At 59.6% G+C, this 22,704-nt stretch overlaps 2 protein-coding genes and 1 long non-coding RNA gene across 7 annotated transcripts in view; 1 reads left to right on the top strand and 2 right to left on the bottom strand.

The window, feature by feature from the left end:
• Positions 1-5,713, bottom strand: Nxnl1 (nucleoredoxin like 1). Its single transcript, XM_037211826.1, is given in 3 exon segments — positions 1-1,341; positions 1,344-1,633; positions 5,118-5,713. Coding segments are annotated over 3 exon segments (714 nt in total). The 5' UTR covers positions 5,444-5,713; the 3' UTR covers positions 1-1,243.
• Slc27a1 (solute carrier family 27 member 1) overlaps positions 3,551-22,704 on the top strand; it is a 24,832-nt gene continuing 5,678 nt past the window's right edge. Inside the window, exons 1-8 of one of the 5 annotated variants that reach the window (XM_037211825.1) lie at positions 3,551-3,763; positions 7,477-7,595; positions 10,373-10,540; positions 18,438-18,832; positions 18,939-19,100; positions 19,177-19,246; positions 19,662-19,753; positions 19,833-19,942. In XM_037211825.1, the coding sequence (XP_037067720.1) occupies positions 10,374-10,540; positions 18,438-18,832; positions 18,939-19,100; positions 19,177-19,246; positions 19,662-19,753; positions 19,833-19,942 (996 nt within the window). In that variant the 5' untranslated portion in view covers positions 3,551-3,763; positions 7,477-7,595; position 10,373. Of the gene's footprint in view, positions 3,764-7,067; positions 7,177-7,476; positions 7,596-7,978; positions 8,095-8,150; positions 8,301-10,372; positions 10,541-18,437; positions 18,833-18,938; positions 19,101-19,176; positions 19,247-19,661; positions 19,754-19,832; positions 19,943-22,704 lie in introns of those variants that run through there. The other 4 variants (XM_037211824.1, XM_028855895.2, XM_028855894.2 and 1 more) reach the window with 4 other exon arrangements.
• On the bottom strand, positions 7,439-9,175 carry LOC119089237. The gene is made up of 2 exons (XR_005093115.1): positions 8,798-9,175; positions 7,439-7,830 (listed from the first exon to the last, which is right to left on the bottom strand). It is a non-coding gene; the product is annotated as an uncharacterized LOC119089237 (long non-coding RNA).

The raw sequence follows: 22,704 nt of genomic DNA on the forward strand, positions 1-22,704 counted from the left end.
TTCTTTTTTAATTAGTATTTTAGCATTCCAGCCAGGTTGTGACGGTGCATGCCTTTAATCCTAGCCCTAGAATTCGAGACCAGTGAGTTCCAGGATAGCCAGGGCTACACAGAGAAACCCTGTCTTGAAAAACAAAATCATAATCACAGTAATTTAAGGACAGCTTGTAGGAGTAGGCCCTTTCCTTGCCCCACGTGGGTACCCAGGATCGAATCCAGGCAGTCAGGCTTGGTGGCCAGCAGGCATCCTTATTCAGTCTTGAGCCTCAGTTTCCCCCACTACTCCAAGTTGAGAACAGAGGCGGATGGACTGCTTGCGGGGTCACGACTCCTCCGGTTCGTAGCCTTCTTCCTTTATCTTGTCAGATTCTTGCCCCAGAAAGCCAGGCCGCCAGCCCCGTGGGCGCGCTGGACGTCTCATTTGCGCGCACCGTCCCCTTCGGGCCGCCAGAGGGCGCGGTAGGCAAGGCTAAGCCATCGGCCTGCAGGTCTCAGGCGCTTCTGCAGAGGGAGGTGCCTGTCCCGAGGAGCGGCGCAAGACCCGGGCTTCCTCGTCTGCGGCTTGGTAGCCCAGGCCGACCTAGAGCCCTCGACATAACCAAAAACGGCCTTGAGCTCCGGATCCTCTTCTGCACACCTCTGTTTTCTTGTTTATGGGTTGTTGTTTTGCACAAGACTTAAAATAGTATTTTTGTTCTGTGTGTGGGGGGAGGGTGTGCACGTGTTACCATGAGCGTGCAGAGGTCAGCAACTTGCGGAGTCCGTCCTCCCTTCCACCATGTGGGTTCTGGGCACTGGACTCGGGTTGTCGGTCTTCACAGCAAGTGCCATTGAGCACCGGCCCTGCGCCTGCGTCCAGAGCACTGAACGACCGGCCTGCGCCACAAACCCTGGCTGCAGGAGTGGTTTTTGTTTGTTTTGAACAGGGTATTTGAGGCTGGGGCTCTATGGTTATAAAGCTTGCTTGGCGTGCACTAAGTCCCGGGTACCGTGCCCAGGACCTCTTCGTGGGGATCCCTACATTCTTTCAAGGGCTAGGGGTGACCTGGAAGAGGGAACTTGTCTGTCTTTGGCTGCTGCTCCAGCTACTCCTTAGGCTGAGGCAGAAGAATGGTGAGTTCAAGGCCAGTCTGCACCGCTGTCTAGGGAACGTCCTGAGCATGCAGGAGGACAAGGCTAATCGGAGCCCCGCCCCTGCACCCGGGGTCTTCGGGGGTTATCATAGCCCCGCCTCTAGCCCGCCCCTACACCCAGGTACCCATGGGGGTCACCAGAGCCCCGCCCCTGCAGCGGGGTTCCCCTGGGGGCCCCCAGAGCTCTGCCCTTGCACCTGCATCCCCTGGGGGTCACCAGAGTCGTGGCTGCTGCGGCCGCGGCCCCGGCCCGCCTCCCGGTCCACGCGGTACTTGCGGCGGCGCAGAGGCTCGGTGATGCTGCGCCTTGCGGGCTCGTCCAGGTCCTCGGGCTGCAGGAAGCTGCGGTCCAGCAGCTCGGCCGCCTCCTGCCAGTTGGCGAAGCAGGCGGGCCCCAGGCGCTGGATCTCGTCCGTCGCGTCGCTCGTCAGCACGTCGCCACCCGGCTTGAGCACCACGACGGCCGGCAGACGCCGCACGGAGAACTGGCGCCCGAGGTCCCTGCGGGGAGCGCGCGTCAGCCCGCCCTTGACACCCCGCAGCTCCCGATGCGCGCGCGCGCGCGCGCGCTGCCCCCGAGGGCCGCCGGGGCCGCCCCAGGCCCCGCTGGCTCCCCAGGGCTTTTGCACCGCTCCTCACACCTTCCCTCTCCCTGGCCATCCCCACATTCAGTGTCCACCTGCTGTCTGTATGTGCTGGTCTGCTGTCGCTGGGAAGAAGGAGGCCCCGGGGGCAGGGATTTCAAACAGCTGAGAAATGTTCCGGAAATGTGTGTTGAATGAATGAATGCATACTGTGAAAGGCTATCAGATAACATCAAGCTGGGCCTCTCCTGGGAGTGACATTTGAACTGAGATCTTACGGGTGGAGGGAGGGAGGGAAGACAGGGGGAAGCGTTTGTTCCGGACAATGACAGAGTATGTGCAAAGGCCCTGGGGTGAGACCCTGACAGGCACAGCTGGCATCTCACAGAGACCCTGAATGGACAGGGGCAGGGATGTCAGTTCTGAAGCCACCAAGAAGCTGTAAGAATCTCCAGGAGACCCTGCACCCCACTCCCAGCAAGGCCAGAATCCACCCCCTGTGAGCTCCACATTCACGGAGGAAGGCCGGCATGAATTCTCATTATGAAACTCTGCCTTGAACTCTCCATGCAGACTGAGATCTCACAGAAATCAGCCTGTGGGGATTAAAGGCAAGCGCCACCACACACATCTTAGCCGAGGTTTTTTGTTTGTTTGTTTTTTGTTTTGGTCTATTGAACAGTTTCTCTGTGTAGCCTTGGCTGTCCTAGAAATTGCTCTGCAGACCAGGCTGGCCTCCAACTCAGAGATCCACCTGCCTCTGCCTCCAGAGTGCTGGGATTAAAGGTGTGCGCCGCCACTGCCCGGCTTTCAGCTGAGGTTCTCATCCATGGTTCTTGGTTAGTTTTTGTTGTTGGTTTTTTGTTTTGTTCTTGAGGCCCAAGCTGGCCTCATGTTTATATAGACAAGGGTGACTTGCTGAGCAGTTACGCACACTCCTTTAATCTCAGTCAGCGGGAGGCAGAGACAGGTGGATCTCTGTGAGTTCCAGGACAGCCAGGGGTACACAGGGAAATCCTGTCTCAAAAACAAAACCAAGCAGACCAAAAAGTGGCTGCACTCCTGATCCTCCTGCCTGTTGGGATGATGGTTCCTGTGGGTGGCTGGGTTCAAGCCTGCTGTTCGAGACTCTGCCCACCGAAACCCAGCTTTCCGCTCGCTCTGTTGTCCTGCGTCCGAGTGTTTGCCGCCAAGCACGCCTGTGCACCACCTGTGTGTGGTGCCCACAGCCACCAGGAGAGGGCGCCAGAGCCCCAGACCTGGAGTTACAGAAGCTGAGCTTCCGTGTGGGCGCTGGGAGCTGACCAGGTCCTCTGCGTGAGCAGCAGGTGCCCTTGACCTCTGAGCTTCTCTCCAGCCTGTTTTTTGTCGGCCCCAGGGTCTCTCTATGGAGCAAGGCGGGCCTTAAACCCCTCAGCCTCCCGAGTGCTGGGATGGGAGGCCTGCATGGGAGGTCTGGGTGAGCGAACTTTGCCCCAGATAGCAGGTTCCTCTCGGATACCAGAGCTCGTATTTCTTCCCTGGGGACAGATGCTGCTCATGGGGCGGGGAGGGGGGAGAACCAACTTGGCAGCACGGGGCAGTGAGCGGGTGTCCCAGTCGTCATCATGACATGTGGATGGGGCCTCATGACCAGACCCTTGAACTTGTGCAAGAACGTCGGTGAAATGGGTGAAAGGTCAGGCAGTCAGCTGCTCGTCACAGACTCCACAGCTCACCTCCCCCAGCTCAGCCCACATAGCAGCCCCGAGGCAGCTCCGCCAGGGCCGTGGAAGGCGGGGCTCCAGGAGAGGGGACGGTGGCCAGATGTCACTACCATGAGTCTCTCTCAGAACTGGGCTGAAACTCACAGCCTCTGGTCGTACACATGAGAAGCGGGGTGTGGTGATGCATGCTTGTCACCCAGAATTTCGGGAGCTGAGGCAGGGGGATTGCTGTGAGTTCCAAGTCAGAACACCAAGAGAAGTTACGAGGTGGCTCAGAGGGTCAAGGACTTGCTGTCCAAGGATAAGGACTTGAGTTCTGGTCCCAGCAGGCGAAAAGCAGGGTAAGTGTGGTCGCCCAGGGGCCCTGGAGATTGCTGACTGCTAGACTGGCCCTGTCTGTGAGCTCAGGGTGCATGGGGAGCCTGACTCGAACACGCCGGAGTGACCGACGGCAGCCTTCACCCCACACTGGCAGTGCCTGTACACAACACACGTGCGTGAGGACAGGCACGTGTGCGGGCACACACACGTACACACACACGTGTACACACACACGTGTACACACACGCGTACACACACGTACACACACGTGTGTACACACACGGACACACGCACGCACACACGTACACACACGTACACACACGGACACACACGTACACACACGCACACACACGTGTGCACACACACACGTGTACACACACACGTGCCTGGTGTGATGACTCATCTCAGCACTTGGGAGACACAGACTGTACGATTAGGAGGAGTTCAGGGCCAGCCTTGGCTACACAGCCTGTTGGAAGCCAGCCTGGTCTACTTGAGACCCTGTCACACAGTATCTCTCCTTAAACGGGACACTGGAAGTTCTAAGTCAGACACAACCTTTAAAGTCCTGAATCGGCCACTGGCGTACAGTGTGACTCCTTGCCTGGTGGAGGCCGAGGCAGGCGGATCTCTGAGCTCAGGCCAGCCTGGGCTACAGAGAGAGATCCAGGACAGTCAGGGCTACACAGAAACCCTGTCTCGAAAAACCAAAAACCAAAATCAAAAGAGAAAAAAGTGTGGCTCCTTCTGTCTCCTGGCTCTTCTGCCTCCCATGGCCCCCACCCTCCCTGGTGAAGGTGACTCAGTTCTCCTGAACGCTTGTCCTTTCCAAGACACCGTGGTGCCCAGTGGGAGACCCTCTCCCGAGCCACGCCTCCTTGTGTCCAGCTCCCGGGGAGGGTGACTCTCTTATTCTTATGTTTCTGGTGGGTTTGTTGGTTTGGGGACAGGGTCACCCTACATAGTCCAGGCTAGCCTCAAACCCCTGCTAGTCCTGCCTCCACCGTCCTCCTGTGGAGACTGCAGTGTGCACCCCCACATCCGATTTCTGCAATGCTCAGAATGGAACTATGGCTTCACAGATGCCGGACAAGCAGTCCAGTGACTGAGCTACAGTACCCACCTCTTGTTTTAGAGCTGGCCTTGAACTTATAGCAATCCTCCTGCCTCATCTCCAAGTACTGGGGTGGCAGGCTCCTGTGACTCCCTCTAGCAGCCACCATGTGTTTCCCCGTCCCCTTCAGTGGGTTGTGATGGAGACGGAGAGACCCCTCTCTCTGCGCTAGCTTCCGGTACCGGACAGCAAACGCTGGTTTACCTTCCACGGAGACGCCTTCTCCAGGAAGCCCTCCCTGGCCTTCCCTGGGGCCTCACCTCCTCAGGTCATCATGGAAAGGCAGGAACAGCCACTTCTCAGGCATGTCCCTGAGGAACAGCTCTTGCTGCTCCTCCGTGGGGTCCTGGGACACGTAGATCAGGGCCAGCTGTGCTGCCCGCACCACGTAGAACTCATCGGTGAGCCGCACGAAGAAGTCTTTGAGGACCGGGGCAAAGGCCTGGCACTGGGGACAGGCCCCGGCGCCGAAGAACAGCAGCACCAGGCGATTCTCCAGCCGGCGGCTCAACTCGGCCTCGGTCTCCACCTCATCCTGGTCACTGTTGTTCCTGATCAAGATGCGGCCAGAGAAGAGGGAGGCCATGGCAGCAGTGTGTGGGGACCCAGGAGAGGGATCTGCTGTGGCCCGGAGCCTGCGCACTGGGCTCCCCGAGCCCCAGGAATAGGAACCCCAGAAGCCAGATTAACCGCTAATCCTCCTGTAGGTCGACCTCCACAGGGCCAGCATTGGTTTGAGGCGGCAGGGAGGTCTTGAGGACTTCCACAGAGCCAAGCTGCTTGTGAGGCGTTAACAAAACAGAAAGCCTGTGAGCCCAGCATTGAGGCAGGGGGATCACTGCAAGTTCCAGCATACCCTGGGATATATGACAAAAAATGAGAGGGGCTGGGGGCTCAGGGGTGGAGCCCCGCCTAGAATCCCCAGTGAGGGGCTGGGGGCGTGGTCAGGGTGGAGCCCCGCCTAGAATCCCCAGTGAGGGGCTGGGGGCGTGGTCAGGGGTGGAGCCCCGCCTAGAATCCCCAGTGAGGGCTGGGGGCGTGGTCAGGGTGAAGCCCCGCCTAGAATCCCCACTGAGGGGCTGGGGGCGTGGCTCAGGGTCTGGCTTCCATCGCCTGCAGCACAGTAAAGCAATAAACTCCAGTAATGAAGGGATATGCTTGGCAGAACTTCAGCAATTCATTTCTAGGCAAGAATTTTTGGTAAAAACAAAATAAATACTGTAGGCTCCTCCCTTTTCTGTCCTCTCTCATCACCCAGAGTACATCTGGAAACTCAGTGTTCCAGCACTCCCCTTAACCATCAAAATCCAGATCAACCTCTCCAAGGTGAGTGTGTCACCCAGGCAGCTGCAGTCTGCTCTGGGCTCGGACATGCTCCTGCACAACTCAAAGAACCCTTTGTTGTTATTTTTGAGAAAGGGTTTCTTATAGCCCAGGCTGTCCTCAGATTTAATATGTAGTCAAGGTTGACCCTGATCCTCCTGCTGATCCTCCTGGTGTCTTCAAAGACAAAATAAGGACAGAGAAGGTGCAGGTGGTCGGACAAAAGTGCCGCAGGAAGGGGGGCCGCAGGAGTCATTCCCAAGGCCAAGTCCTCAGAACCCGGGGGTTTACGCAGGAGCCCACTCCGAGCACGTTTAGTTGTTTTTTAAGCACTTATTACGGTAGCAGTTCCATATGCCACAGTGCACTTATGGAGAAGAGGACGACGACGTGCAACCGGCGGTCTCTACGTCCACCACGCCCTGGGGATCAAACTCAGGTCATTAGGCTTGGTGGCAAGCGCCTTTGCCTGCTGAGTCCTCTCTTCAGCCCTGCACATGTTCAGATGAAGATGGTAGTTTAAAAAGAAAAGATAGGCCGGGCGGTGGTGGTGCACGCCTTTAATCACAGCACTTGGGAGGGCAGGCCAGCCTGGTCTACAGAGCAAGATCCAGGACAGGCTCCAAAGCTACACAGAGAAAGCCTGTCTCAAAAAACCGAAAAAAGAAAGAGAGAAAGAAAGAAAGAGAGAGAGAGAGAGAGAGAGAGAGAGGAAGGAAGGAAGGAAGAAAGAAAGAAAAAGAAAGAAAGAAAGAAAGAAAGAAAGAAAGAAAGAAAGAAAGAAAGAAAGAGAAAGAAAGAGAGAGAGAGAGAAAGAAGAAGGATAGAAATGTTTGGGGCGGGGTGGGCCTAGCCGGAAGTCAAAGATTAAAGCAAAAAGACCGGAAGCTCCTGGCACGCTCAGCTTGCCTTCTTCAGTTTCGAGCGGAAACCATCAGAAAGGACACTCTGAAGATGTGTCAGCTCCAGCTGTTACCAACACCGCGGGCTTTACAGGTGTCCCATCACTGTCCTTCCTTCCCCGGGTGTCTAGCCTACTGGATTCTCCAGCTCCTTAAGTAGCCAAGGGTGCCTTGGACTTCCTGAGCGCTCGCCCACCTTGTTTACAGGGCGAGGGAACTGGGCATGGAAGCCAGGGCTTCCTGTGCGCTAAGCAAGCATGCTACAGACGAGCTCCTCCAATCGGGGCTTTCTCACCCGCCAAAGTCTCCTTCCTCACTCACTAACACCGGGATTAGAGGCAAGACACCCGCCTTTATTTGTATTTATTCTTTCTTGTTTATTTGTTTTATTTAGTGTTTTGGGAGTTTCTTCCACGATGTGGGTCCCAAGGGTCAAAGGGAAGTCCTGGCTAGCCTGCTATCAACCTTCCAGATTTTAGGACTGAAGCCTGGGGAGCAGGCGCGGAGGATCGGGTGAGTGGTCAGGAGCCGGTGCTCACACTCAGGCTCTGTACACTGGGAGAGGAGGGGAGGGGAAGGGGACGGGAGGGGGAGGCGCGGGCTGGCGAGAGGAGGAAGTGGGGCACAGGGCACAGGAGATGTTCCAGGAATATGGAAACAGGAGGAGGCCACGGGAAGGGAGAGCAGGCGGCAGCGCTGAACCCCAGACTCACGCTGGGGGGCCTGCTGCAGCACTCGGTGTCTTCACCTGTAAAATGGGGTGATCTCAAAAGAGGGAGAGACGGCAGCTCTAGAGACCTGTCAAAGTGGACCCCTGGCTGTCTGGCCCGGTGCTCGGGATCTTCAGCAGCCCCCCATCCCACCCACCCACCCCCGAGACCAATGGCAGCTGCGGGCGGAGGTGGGGCCGCGCCTGCCCAGCCTTGGCCTTCAGTGGCTCTGGAAGCCGGCCCCGGCTGGCTTCCTCCCAAGGAGAGCTGTGGGAAGGTCGGCCAAGCAGGGCAGAAAACAAGTAAGCCCGCAGGGTGGGCAGGGGGCGTGGGAGGGTGGCCGGGAGGGAGGGACAGGGCCGGGCACGCAGGGCCGCTGTGCAGTGAGAAGCGCCCAGGACTCTGCCGAGGGCTGGACCCAGAAGCTCCCTGTCCAGGCCTCCTGCGCTCGCTTCGGTGAGAACCTGCGAGGGAGCAGCGAGGCCCGGGGGTCTGCAAGCCTGAGCAGGTCAGCCTGACAGCAGGGTGGGGGCGCCCCAGCAGCAGACTAGGGGTAGGGGCGCCTCTGGATGGGCGTTAGGACTCGGGTGCAAGCAGGCTCGAGGGAGCTCTGCCCCTGGGGAGGCATCATGGGGTGCAACAGGCTTTCCTGGGGGGTCCCGAGGTACAAGAAGGGCTTGTCAAGGACGGCCGGGGACCTGACGCGTGCTTGACACTTCCCTGGGATCCTGGGAGGTGGCAGAACTGAGGTGTGCGGGATCCTTATCTGCAAGACTGAGGCCTCTGCAGCCCCCGGGTGTGAGTTTCGACTCCCTGGGAGCCTGGAATGCGGAGCAGCCTGGAGGCTTGGAGCTGGGACAAGCCGGCTCCAGCAGGCTCCGGGGTACGCGCGCCGCAGACACGCCCCCTGGAGCCATGGCACCGCCCTCAGCACCTGCGTGTTTTCACCGCACGCTGGGACCAGGAGCTGCCCCCCCCCACTCCTCCCACCCACCCACCCCGTACTTGGTTGCCATGGAGACTGGAAGGCCGCCTGCCCGGGCCGCTCTAGCTTGCGAGTCTCGTTGGTCACAGGCTCTCTGGCCCGCGCATCCTCTCTATGGTCCAGGCCTCCGGAAGGGGGTCGGCCTGTGCCGAGCAGGCTGAGGGGCTGGGAGCGTTAGGCGGCGGGGAAGAGGGGCTCGGGGCGGAGCTAGGCGCGCTGGGTGGGTCGCACTGGCCGGGTCTTCCGGGGAGCCGTGCCTGACGAGGCCTGGAGGCGGCGCCAAAGGCCCAGGTAGAATCTGGGTCGCGAATGTCAGTAGGCTAGGGGCTGTGGGCGGGGCCGCGCCTGTGGGCGGGGCCGCGGGCCTCAGGTGGGGCGGGGCCTGGGTCGGAGTGGGCGTGCCTGCGTGCTTGGGCGGGGCCTGGCCGAAGGGCGGGTGCGTTCGCGCCTGTGGGCGGGGCCGTAGGCCTCAGCTGGGGCGGGGCCTGGGTCACAGTGGGCGTGCCTGCGTGCTTGGGCGGGGCCTGGCCGAGGGCGAGGCCTGGCCGAGGGCGGGTGCGTTCGCGCCTGTGGACGGGGCCGTAGGCCTCAGCTGGGGCGGGGCCTGGGTCAGAGTGGGCGTGCCTGCGTGCTTGGGCGGGGCCTGGCCGAGGGCGGGGCCGTAGGCCTCAGCGGCAGAAGGGGCATGGGGCGGAGTGCGCGCGTGCGCGCTGGGGGCGGAGCCACAGGCCCGGTCTGGAGGAGGGGCCTCGGTCAGGTTGCCGGGCTCTGGTTTGAGGCTCGCACTTGTGGGCGGAAATAGAGGCCTCCGCTGGGGGCGTTTGTCAGGTTACCTAGGCGGCTGAAGGAACACCCAGGCTCTGAGGCGGGCTAAGCGCAAGGACAGCTTGTGAATTTAGGGGCACAGGAGGGGGATGGGGCGACGTGGGGGCGTGGCCTGGACCACTGGCTGCAAAGGGTAGGACGGAGACCCAGGTTTGGGGGCGGCAGCTTAAGGGTGGAGCTTGGCGGCCCGGGGCGGGTGCAGCCACACGGTCAAGGCGTGGGGCGGGGTCTGTCATTGAGGTAGAAGTTCTGGGCTTGGGGGAGGGCCGGAGGGCAATGATTGACAGTGATGTGGCCAATCCCAGACCTTGAGGCGGGGCGGATTGAGCCAACGGGCTGGGTTTAGGCCGCCCTGGAGCCTGGCCCGCGGCACTGGGGGCGGGGCCGCGCTGGGGGCGGGGCCGCAAGGGACGCGCTGGGGGCGGGGCCGCAAGGGACGCGCTGGGGGCGGGGCTGCACCGGGGGCGGGGCCGCAAGGGACGCGCTCGGGGAAGCTCTGGGGGCGGGGCCGCAAGGGCCGCGCTGGGGGCGGGGCTGCACCGGGGGCGGGGCTGCACCGGGGGCGGGGCCGCAAGGGACGCGCCGGGGGCGGGCCGCAAAGGACGCGCTGGGGGCGGGGCCGCGCTGGGGGCGGGGCCAGGTTCTTAGTGAACGGGTTTTGGTTCAGGCAACATCCCGAGACCCCGAGTAGCCAGGGTCTGCGATGCGGCCGGGCCGGGGCCGGGACTAGGCTGGGGCGGGGTCCGCGGCCTCAGCTGTCTGCTCCGCAGGATGCGGGCTCCCGGAGCGGGAACGGCCTCGATGGCCTCGCTGGCGCTGCTCTGGCTGCTGGGGCTCCCGTGGACCTGGAGCGCGGCAGCGGCGTTCGGTGTGTACGTGGGCGGCGGCGGCTGGCGCTTCCTGCGCATCGTCTGCAAGACGGCGAGGCGGGACCTCTTGTAAGTAGACGGGGTTGAAAGTGGGGTCGTGGATGCATGGGCTCGGGCGAGCCGATGTCTTGCAGGGTGGTGAGAGGGTCCCGGTATGGCCTGGGGTTGCTTTATAGGCTGGGGCGGGGCCTGGGGGTGGAGTGACAGATTGCCCGGCCCGGCTTTGCGGGGTCCAGCGGGAGACAGAGTCGAACCGAGCAGAGTACATGATTAGGACTTGGCGGGCTGTTAGGATGTTAGGTGGCCACCGTTAGAGACTGGGTAATTGGTAGATGCTGAGAGAGCTGGGGGTCCCGGGGGCGCGGTGGAGACTGTGAGAGGCCTCTAGGGGTGACCCACTGTCCAGATTCTTGGAATGAGCAGGTCTGGGGTAAAGGAAGGTCTTGGGGAGTCCAAAGGACTAAGGGGTCTCTAAAGAGTGTTGGCCCCTGTGTGGAACTTTGGGGTGTTGTTCTGGGTCTGGGGGACTGTCGCTGATGTACCAGGGGGTCTGTGGAGGTGAGGTTTCTGGGGAGTCACGAGTGCAAGGAACCTGGAGGCTTCTGGGATGTCTCTCGGGGCTTTGTTGAGGGCAGCTGGGGTTTGTTCTGCAGTAACCTCAGTGTTACTAGGATTCCAAGTCTCAGGTCAACCCGTGGGGAGCCGTCTGAGTACCTTCATGGGCCTCCTTCGGGGGGCAGACTGAGTATTGTGTGCGGAAGCAGGTTTATGGTGGAATGGGGCCTCACGAGCTGACTGGCTCTGAGCCCTTCTCTTCTCCACACAGTGGTTCTCGCCTGGTCTCTGCCTCCTGGACTCTGTTTCTGTTTTTCTTCTCTCAAAGTAGTGAAGAAACTGCATTTGAAGCAAGTAGTATGGGGACAGAGAAGACACTGTGAAGGCGGCAGTGGGCACATGAGTGGGGACACTCAGGGCTGTGTTTTTGGAGATGGGCTCTCGTGTAGCCCAGGCTGGCCTTGAACTCCTGATCCTCTGCCTGTATCTCCCCAGTGCTGGGGTGACAGGCTTGTGCCACCACATCTGGATGCTGCTGTGTATGCTGAGCGAGCGCTGCCCATTAGCCCAGGCTAGTCATTGTTGTACTTTGTGAGACGAGTTCTTATGGAATCCAGCTTCCCACGTTTCTTCTTTCTTCCCCCTTTTCTCTCTTTCTCCCTACACACACACACACACACACACACACACACACACCTGCACACACACACACGCACGCACGCACACACACACACACACACACACACACACACACACACCGTCTGTCTTTCTTGCCCACACTGCCGCGGGACTCAAGATGCTGCTGCCTCAGCCTCTGGAGTGGTAGGTGACAGGCAGGTGGTTATCTCAGAACTGAGTGAGTGGCCCCGGAGAGACGGCTCAGTGCTCAAGCACGTCAGAAGACCCGAGTCTGGCTTGCGGCCTGTCCCTTCAGTTCCAGCCATCGCTCCATCCTCTGGCCTCTGCAGCTCCTGCTCCCACATATGCGCATATATGCAAGCAGGTCCTCAAGCGCACACATGGCAATGACGCTGGTATTTCATTGTTAATGAGCAGAGTGTGGGTGTACAGTGCACCAGTGTCACACAGGCGGTCATGGGCAGGTGACTCCAGACCTGGCTGGCCACTGGGAGTGGCCTTTGCTTTTAGAATGATCTGTTCTCTTTTGTTGTTATTGTTTGTGGTTTTTTTAAAGATTTTATTTATCTTATGAGTATCAGTGTTTTGCCTGTATGTATGTCTGTGTGAGGATATTGGATCCTCTAGAACTGGAGTTACAGACAGTTGTGAGCTGCCATGTGGGTGCTGGGAATTGAACCCGGGTCCTCTGGAAGAGCAGCCGGTGCTCCCAATCGCTGAACCATCTCTCCAGCCCTCTTTGTCTTTGTTTTGATGTTTTTGAAGCTGAGACTTACTGGGACCCAGGTTGGCCTTGAACTCCCCATCCCCTTGCCTTGGCCTTCCAGTCTGGACATTGCCGTCCAGCTGTGCCCAGTTCACCTGCTGCCCAGGAGCACCTGCCAAGCCCTGCCAGGGTCTCCCAAGGGACTGCTTTTCTGCTGCCTGAGTCCTGGGGCTCCGGATAAAAGAAGCTGAGGCCGGGAGAGGCCCTGGGAAGGGCCAGGCTGGACAGAGGCGTCTTTGTGCTCAGTGTGGGGGTGGCTTGGGCAGCTGCCAACCTGGGTGCCGGGGCATGTGGTGGGGACAAAACACCGGATCCCGGCCTGCCGGCGTGGGCCCGCTGGTGGGAGAGGCAAGCTGGAGGGAAGGGCCCTGACAGGCCCACAGTGCTGCTGGAACCTGGCCTGCCTCTGCCTGGCAGACCCACCAGCTGTGGCCTGGTTCCCATTTGCAACATTCAAGAATAGCTTCCTGCCGCCCTAGCCCGTGTCCTCAGCTGACACACCCACCATCTTCATGGGCCTAGGGCACTTAGTGGAACTCGAGGCTCAGCCGGGTGGTTATCAGTAGGTGAAGGCGTGCGTGCATGCTCGTGGTTGGAGGTGGACACAGGATCTGACTGTGGACGTCGGGTGGTCCACTTCTCTCATTTAGACCCTTAGGCAGCATGCTTTCCGTGAGGTGCACGCATTGAGCGCCAGCGGAGTGCGGCATCAGCATCTGCACTGTGGAAGGCCCGTGGAGGGTCTTGTTCAGTTCTGACTCGTCTGTCCTTCACTTGCTGTGTGACCTCATCTGTGATAACGTACCTCTCTGAGCTGTCAGCTTCTCCATCGAATCCCAGTGTGTGTGTGAGCCCTGTGGTGTGGATATAGACAGAGCTTGGTATATACTAGGTGTTTAATAAACGCTTTGTAAGCGCTGGGGCCAGACATCTACTGAGGCCACCCCATTTAATTTTTTGCTGTGGTATTTGGCTTTCTTAGTTACTCTGTTTATTAACGGAGCTGTGTTCACTGCTCTCTGTTCATTCTCGTCCTTGGCCATGGTTCCAGGGATCACCCCAGGAACGCATGTTGAGGAATCTGCCTCCACTGACACCCCAGGAGATAGAGCCCTGAGCCCCAGACTGTCAGGCTTTAACCACAGGATGAGCATGGAAAGCCAATTTTTAAAATTATTAAATTTTTTATTATTTTATTGTTTAAGTATGGGTGTTTCTCTCTCTCTCTCTCTCTATCTATCTATCACACACACACACACACACACACACTAATGCACCATGTACATTTCTAGTGTCCACAGAGGCCAGAAGAGAGCATCAGATCTCTTGGAACTTGAATTACAGATGGTTGTGAGCCACCATGTAGGTGCTGGGTACCCCTGAGCTGTCCCCCAGCCCCCAATTTCATTTTGAGGCAGGGTCTTGCTGTGTAGTTGAGGTGGTCTAGAACCTCCGCCCCTGCCCTTGGGTGGGGGGATGGCAGATGAGCACCATCTACCAAGCTTGGGTCCTTTTTTCCATCAGCCAATCAGTGCATACCTTGTGTTTCTCTTTGTACTCGCCTGATTTATGACACATTATGATTGACCGGGCCATGGTGAGCCCAGCTCCCAGGCAGCCACCGTTTGGCAGCTTGTCTGTCGGCAGAAACACCACAGCATCCTCAAAGATAAGGTGTCTGGGGCTGCTTTCCAGCACATGGTCACCGTCCAGGAACCCACAGCTGTAACAGACGAAGCCCTCACGGCGAACAGGAACCCTGGTGCACAGTGCTGAGCAGGAGCTGAAAGGTGGCGGGCTATTTAACCTCAGGCGGGGACACACACGCGCGCACACGCACATGCACACGCACACGCACAGGTGACTCCAGTTTCTCTTCTGGGTAGAAGAGGTAGATGACTAGCTCAAGGGGCTTGCCCTCAAACCTGATGACCTGAGTTCAATCCCCAGGACCCTCAAGGTGGGGGGAGAGAACCGGCTCCCACAAGTTGTCCTCTGATCTTCACACACACAGTGAATGAATGAATGAATACATTAGTGTAACTTTAAAAAACGAAAGCTTAAAGTTCTCTTCGCTTTGCAAGCACCCAGGAATGATGATCCTGGGCTCACAGAGGTGTGTTCGTGTGTGTCCCATCAGGTGGCCTCTGAATGACAAGGGTGGAGTATGTCCTGATGAGTCAGATCAGAAAAAGCATTGGCTGTTTTACATTAATGTGTGTGTGTTCCCCTGTGAGCGCACATGTGCATGTGTGGAAGTCGGAGGACAGTTTGCACACCTTTAATCTGGCCATTCAAGAGAAGGTTTGAGGCCAGCCTGGTCTATCTAGCAAGTTCTATGACAGCCTGGGCTACACAGTGAGACACTGTCTGGTTTATTTTTCTTAATTTAAAGCTTTTTAAACATTATATTAACTTTTTTTTTTTTTGGTTTTTTGAGACAGGGTTTCTCTGTGTCATTTTGGTGCCGTCCTGGATCTCACTCTCTAGACCAGGCTGGCCTTGAACTCACAGAGATTCGCCTGCCTCTGCCTCCCAAGTGCTGGAATTAAAGGTGTGTGCCACCACCGCCCACCAAAATATTCTATTAACATTTTGAAGCAAGATTTTGGAGGAGACCCTCTGTCCTGTAGCCCAGGCTAGCCTCACAATCACTGCATAACCCAGTCTGGCTTTGAGTTCATGACCTCCCGCTTTAATGATAGCAGCTCCCTTAGTGGAGACCTTCACCTTCTCAGGGCCCAGCCCCTCCTGCCGCACCTCTAAGTCCCACTCCAGAGTCTTCAGCATAACCTCATGCCTGTCTGGAGCACTGACGACCCGTCCCCACCCTGGGCACATGTGTGGTGTTGTTTGGTTTTGCTCTTTTGAGGGGCCCAAGACCCAGCTCCCAAATAAATCACCCATAGAGGCTTATTCTTTTTTTTTTTTTTTTTTTTTTTTTTTTTTTGGTTTTTTCGAGACAGGGTTTCTCTGTGTAGCTTTGCGCCTTTCCTGGAACTCACTTGGTAGCCCAGGCTGGCCTCGAACTCACAGAGATCCGCCTGCCTCTGCCTCCCAAGTGCTGGGATTAAAGGCGTGCGCCACCACGCCCGGCTTGAGGCTTATTCTTAATTATAAATGTCTGGCCTTAACTTGGCTTGTTTCTTGCCACCTTTACTTAAATTATCCCATCTAGCTTTTGCCTTTCTCCATTTCTATATACCTTCCATTATTTCCTACTCTGTCGTTGGCTGTGTAGCTGGGTGCCTGGCCCCTGATGTCCTCTTCCTTCTCTTGCTCCTTCTTCTCCCTCCTCCCAGATTTCCCCTTCTATATCTTCTCCCTGCCTGCCAGCCCTGCCTGTTCTTTCTCCTGCCTTGCTGTTGGCCATTCAGCTCTTTACTAGACCATCAGGTGTTTTAGACACAGTAACTCAGCTTCACAGAGTTAAACAAAGGCAACATAAAAGAATGCAACACACCTTCAAATAATATTCCCGATACATGTGGCTGTGCTTGGGAACAGCAGCTGTCCCCGAGGGCTGCAGGACCCCTGGCTGACCCCCAGCCCAGGCCCTGGGTACTCCCATCCCTCTGGGATCATTTGTGGCAGATGCTGAACCAGGAGAGCTGGGCCTTGAGCCTCAGGTCATCTCCTCAGATCTCTCCTGGCTTCTTTTCGCTTCCCCACCCTCGCCTCCTCTTTGTTTATTTTTAATTTTTACTTAATATTTCTTAGTTTTTAGGTATTTTTTACTTGCACAGATGTTTTGCCTGTGTGTGTGTCCCATGTGCATGCCTGGTGCCTGCAGAAGGCAGAAGAGGCGTTGGGGGGGCAGGGACTGGAGCTCCAGATGTGGGGGCCGTGTGTGGGTGCTGGAATTAAAGGCAGGTTCCGGTGCGGCCAGTACTCTAACCACTGAGGAAACCCAGCCCCGTGCTCTTAAAGCTTTGAGACAGAATCCCTCTCTGTGGCCCTGGCTGACTTCACACTCCATCCCCCTGCCTCAGACCCCTGGGTGCTAGGATGACAAAAGACTAGACTGCCACCATGCCTGCCTCCTCCCGTCTCTCCAGGGGACAGACAGGGACAGGACGAGAAGTGAGCATGCAGCCCAGGGCTCGGGAGGTCCTGGGTGCCAGGGCAGAGATGCCAAGGCAGGCAGTGCCTCTGGGGCCCTGGAGTGTTGGGGCACGGCACAGCTGAACCAAGACCTGAGCGAGAGCATGGCTGGTGTGGCCTGAGCAGAGGACCTGGGGAGGGTGCTGCGTGTTCAGGGAGCCCTGTCGTCTGCAGCGACTGACGGGCACGGTTGGGATGGGGTGGCACAGGGCATTTTTCTCTGTCCCCTCGAGTCCCACCCAGCACGTAGGAGGTGTAGACACCTGGGGAGAAGTGGAGGGCTGAGGGCTGGCCTTGGTGGGTGGGGGACTGACCGCGTGTCCTGGCTTCCGACTCTAGCCACATAACTGGGCGTGGTGGCACGCACCTTAGGGCCTCTGCACCAGCTGTGCAGAGGCCACCGCCCCCCACCCAGCCCACTGTTAAGAGCCCTCATTTTTACCCGTCACCCCCCATCGCATTCAGTTCTTCCCAGTGCTCATCACTGTGGGATCACCTCGCAGAGGTCTGTGACCTGGAGGGATGTGGTGACTGCTCTGTCCTCAGAACAGCACTGCTTCAGCTGGCAGCCTAAGGGGGTGATGGGCAGGTGGGGGAGGACCTGAAGGGTGAGAGCAGGATGCGTGGATGAGTGAAAGAAGCTGGTGTGGTTCTGTAGCCTGAGGCAGGGTTGCCATGAATTCAAGGCTAGCCTGGGCTACGAAGGAGGTATCAAGTGGGAGTCCAAGGCCCTGCATGTTTGGTGTCTCCTCTTGACTGGCCTGTGGTCACCATCTCTGTGTCCCGTGGTGACGGGGTAGGAAACTCAAGAGAGTCTCCAGAGAGAGGAACGAGGATGCATGGGAGACCTTCCTGATAGCCAGGTCTGTCAATCAAGGTGCTCCAGAGGGGTGCAGGCCCCAGGCTAGAGGGCAGTCAGCCAGACTGACTCCAAAGTAAAAAGAGGACTGGGGGCGTGACTCAGGGTGGAGCCCCGCCTAGAATCCCCAATGAGGGGCTGGGGGCGTGGTCAGGGTGGAGCCCCGCCTAGAATCCCCAGTGAGGGGCTGGGGGCGTGGTCAGGGGTGGAGTCCCGCCTAGAATCCCCAGTGAGGGGCTGGGGGCGTGGCTCAGGGTGGAGCCCCGCCTAGAATCCCCAGTGAGGGGCTGGGGGCGTGGTCAGGGTGGAGCCCCGCCTAGAATCCCCAGTGAGGGGCTGGGGGCGTGGTCAGGGGTGGAGCCCCGCCTAGAATCCCCAGTGAGGGGCTGGGGGTGTGGCTCAGGGGTGGAGCCTAGAATCCCCAGTGAGGGGCTGGGGGCGTGGTCAGGGTGGAGCCCTGCCTAGAATCCCCAGTGAGGGGCTGGGGGCGTGGCTCAGGGTGGAGCCCCGTCTAGAATCCCCTGTGAGGAGCTGGGGGCGTGGTCAGGGTGGAGCCCCTGTCTAGAATCCCCCAGTGAGGGGCTGGGGGCGTGGTCAGGGGTGGAGCCCCGCCTAGAGTCCCCAATGAGGGGCTGGGGGCGTGGTCAGGGTGGAGCCCCGTCTAGAATCCCCTGTGAGGAGCTGGGGGCGTGGCTCAGGGTGGAGCCCCGTCTAGAATCCCCTGTGAGGAGCTGGGGGCGTGGTGGTAGATTGCTTGCTGAACAAGCCTGGGTTCCACTGCAGCATTACAGACAACAAAGAATCTGACACCTGATGCTCTGGTCACTAGGCCATCGGGGAAGACTGCACGGTGACCAACACTCATGTGGTAGTCACACTGGCTTTGGGGATGCATAGTTTCCTGGGTAGGCTGATCCCTCTACCCTGAGATGTCAGCCGTTAAAGGACTAAGCGTACTGGACCCCCAGCTGTCCTGGGCCCCTGATTGGGGAACCGAGGCTCGAGGCGGCTCTGGGCAGTGACCCTGGTCCCCTTCTGTGCAGCGGCCTCTCAGTTCTGATTCGTGTGCGGCTGGAGCTGCGGCGACACAGGCGCGCAGGAGACACGATCCCGCGCATCTTCCAGGCAGTGGCCCAGCGACAGCCGGAGCGCCTGGCGCTGGTGGACGCGGGCAGCGGTGTGTGCTGGACCTTTGCACAGCTGGACACCTACTCCAATGCGGTGGCCAACCTGTTCTGCCAGCTGGGCTTCGCCCCAGGCGATGTGGTGGCCGTGTTCCTGGAGGGCCGCCCTGAGTTCGTGGGGTTATGGCTGGGCCTGGCCAAGGCTGGTGTGGTGGCAGCGCTGCTCAACGTCAACCTGAGGAGGGAGCCCCTGGCTTTCTGCCTGGGCACATCAGCTGCCAAGGCCCTCATTTATGGTGGGGAGATGGCGGCAGGTGAGGCCGGTGCACACCAGGGGGTGGCGACCTGGGGACCGCAGGGCTAGGGAGATGCTAGCCAGGGGTGCTTGGTAACGGTGACCCTGAGCCTCTGTCGCCACAGCGGTGGCGGAGGTGAGCGAGCAGCTGGGGAAGAGCCTCCTCAAGTTCTGCTTGGGAGACCTGGGACCCGAGAGCGTCCTGCCGGACACGCAGCTCCTGGACCCCATTCTGGCCGAGGCGCCCACCACACCCCCGGCACAAGCCCCAGGCAAGGGCATGGATGGTAAGTGAAGGGGCCTCTGCCATCTCTCCCCTCGGTCCTCAGCTCTCCCGGTGCCCAACACCTGCTTCTCCTGCAGATCGGCTGTTTTACATCTACACTTCGGGAACCACAGGGCTTCCCAAGGCGGCCATTGTGGTGCACAGCAGGTGAGCAGGGCCCTGGGCCCTCTGACTGAGCCCCACCCTCCCCTGCTCAGCTCCCGCGGCTCCCGTCCCTCCCCCACACCCTGGCCCTGCACCCTATTTGTTTGTTTTTGGAGACAGGGTTTCTCTGTGTATCCCTGGCTGTCCTCAAACTCGCTCTGTAGCCCAGGCTGGCTGCTAACTCACAGAGATGCCCCTGCCTCGGCCTCCCGTGTGCTGGTTTTATATCCTAAATCCCGTGACGGTTCTGCCTTGGCCCTCACGGGTCATGTCATGGCTCCGTCCTCTCTGGCCCCACCTCTGCCTCTGCCCACCGTGGTCCTTTAAGTCTCGGTGGGTGCCGTTCCGTGTGCTGTACCCTCAGACAGCCTCCCCAGAGGGGCCCCGTAGACTCCGCCAGTGACCGCCTCTCCTCCAGGTACTACCGCATCGCAGCCTTCGGCCACCACTCCTACAGCATGCGGCCCGCAGACGTGCTCTACGACTGCCTGCCGCTCTACCACTCGGCAGGTGCGCGGGCGCGCGGGCGGGCGGGCACCCAGGGGCGCGGGTGAACCCTCGGGGACCCTCACCGCCACCCGTCCTCCAGGGAACATCATGGGCGTGGGGCAGTGCGTCATCTACGGGCTGACTGTGGTGCTGCGGAAGAAGTTCTCGGCCAGCCGCTTCTGGGACGACTGTGTCAAGTACAACTGCACGGTGGGTCCCTCCCCCTGCAGGCCCCGCCCCTCCTGCTCCGGCCCGCCCCTCCTGCTCCGGCCCGGCCCCGCCCCGCCCCTCCTGCTCCGGCCCCGCCCCTCCTGCTCCGGCCCCGCCCCTCCTGCTCCGGCCCCGCCCCTCCTGCTCCGGCTCCACCTTACGGTGCTCATCTGTGCTCAGACCCCGCCCTGCTCAGGCGCCCGCCAGTGCTAGTTCTCTGCTTGCTTAGCCAGTTGCACTCAGTTGGCTTGGCCCTGCCTCTCACTTAGGCCTCACACACTCAGCCAACCAAGGCGCATCCTTCCGGCCAGGCCTTGCCACTCCTCTGGCCCTGATGTGCCACACCCATCCCAGGTCCCCTCTGCCCAAATCCTGTCCCTTGTGCTCAGCCCCCACCCCTCCTGCAAGGCCACCCCAATTCCAGACAGGCGTGTTCCACCTGCGCAGGGACGGCTTCTCCCGCCTGGTGGTGGAGTCTGTCCAGGAGAGGAAGGGGAGCCATCTTCGTAGTCTCCTACCGCGTCACCAAAGACAGGGCACCTGTTTTAAAGTCGGGGAGACCGAGGCTGTAATGCAGCTGGCACGGAGCCAGGTTATCTGATTTTCTCCAGGTGGTGCCTGCACAGAGCTGGGTCCCTCCTGGTGGGACAGGGGGAACCTAGGTGAGGGGGCTGAGCTCAGGCAGGGCACTAACGCAGTGCTGGGATCACACACTATACACACAGCCCCTTCACACCACACCCAGACCCTTCACACCACACCCAGACCCTTCACACCACACCCAGACCCTTCACACCACACCCAGACCCTTCACACCACACCCAGACCCTTCACACCACACCCAGACCCTTCACACCACACCCAGACCCTTCACACCACACCCTGAGCCCCTTCACACCACACCCAGACCCTTCACACCACACCCAGACCCTTCACACCACACCCAGACCCTTCACACCACACCCAGACCCTTCACACCACACCCTGAGCCCCTTCACACCACACCCGGAGCTCCTTCACACCACACACACACAGCCCCTTCACACACACCCAGACCCTTCACACACACCCAGACCCTTCACACCACACCCAGACCCTTCATACCACACCCAGACCCTTCACACCACACCCTGAGCTCCTTCACACCACACCCAGACCCTTCACACCACACCCAGACCCTTCACACCACACCCAGACCCTTCACACCGGACCCAGACCCTTCACACCACACCCTGACCCTTCACACCACACCCCAGACCCTTCACACCAGGTCCTGGGCTCCTTCCCTGATCCTTGAGACAGGGAACCGGCAGAATTAAGCCCCTGCTCTTCTCCGGCCGAGGTGGGTGCAGGCTGCTGGCTGGGAAGAGAACGAACTGGATGTGTCCAGGTTCTGGGGACACTAGCAGTTGACAGGCAGGGCCAGTGCCTCACAGGACGTCGGTTCACACAGCCCTGCACGGCACACTGGAGGCCTGTACTCCACAGGCACTGTAGGGCTTTGCACCCATCTTGGGGAAAACTACTAATCCGTGAGCCGAGAAAAAGCCAGAGGGTCCTGGAGCTGGGTGGTGGTCAGCACACAGCCCAGCCCATGTTCGAGGCCCTGCCTGGGTTCCATCTCCAGCAGCCCCCAGTGCCCTGCTGCTGCTGCGGCTGCTGCTGGCTCCATGTCAGGACTCAACAGTTCAGTGGCAAACCACAAGCTCCACAACCCTACCTCCGTCCAGTTCCAGAACATTCCATTCCTGTCCGCAGACCCCACCTCCCGCCTCCCAGTACCTGGTGGACTTCACGCCGCTAGTTTGCACACTGCAGGGTCCCTTAGCTCTGGGAAGGCATGCTGGCTCCCTTTTTGGTTTTCTTCCTCTCTACTCTGGAACCCAGGGTGTGGGCGGAGAGGCCACCCCAGCCTGGCACGGTTGCTTCTCTGCTCTTGGTTTTGTTCACGCGGGGCTGGTGTGATGTCGGCATCGACCTCATCTCACCTTTCTTGTTTGTTGTCGAGGCAGGGTCTCTCTGTGTCTGTCCCTGCTGTCCTAGAACTCACTCTGCAGACCAGGCTGGCCTCTGCCCGCCGCCGCTGACCACGCCACAGCATGTGGGGCCTGCGTCGTCAGGCCGCCTGTGGTGGGCACGCCAGGGTCCCTTGGTCGGCGCTCTTACCTGGTTTCGGGGACGGCTTACCCTGCAGATCCTTCAAAGCCATCTCTGTCAGGTTGTGTGTCAGTGAAAACCCTGTGGGGCAGAGGGGAGGGTGAGGGATAGCGGGGGGAGGACAGAGGTGAGGACAGGGGTGAGGACAGGGGTGAGGACAGAGGTGAGGACAGGGGTGAGGACAGGGGTGAGGACGGGGGGGGGGGGGGGGGGGGGGGGGGGGGGGGGGGGGGGGGGGGGGGGGGGGGGGGGGGGGGGGGTGAGGACAGGGGGTGAGGACAGGGGTGAGGACAGGGTGAGGACAGGGGGGGGGGGGTGAGGACAGAGGGGGGAGGGAGGGGTGAGGACAGGGTGAGGACAGAGGTGAGGACAGGGTGAGGACAGGGGTGAGGACAGAGGGGTGAGGACAGGGGTGAGGACAGGGGTGAGGACAGGGGTGAGGACAGAGGTGAGGACAGGGGTGAGGACAGAGGTGAGGACAGGGGTGAGGACAGAGGGGTGAGGACAGAGGGGTGAGGACAGGGGTGAGGACAGAGGGGTGAGGACAGGGGTGAGGACAGAGGTGAGGACAGGGGTGAGGACAGGGGTGAGGACAGGTGAGGACA

This window comes from Peromyscus leucopus, chromosome 17 (assembly GCF_004664715.2).
Source record: "Peromyscus leucopus breed LL Stock chromosome 17, UCI_PerLeu_2.1, whole genome shotgun sequence".
In the NCBI taxonomy this organism is placed as follows: Eukaryota; Metazoa; Chordata; class Mammalia; order Rodentia; family Cricetidae; genus Peromyscus; species Peromyscus leucopus.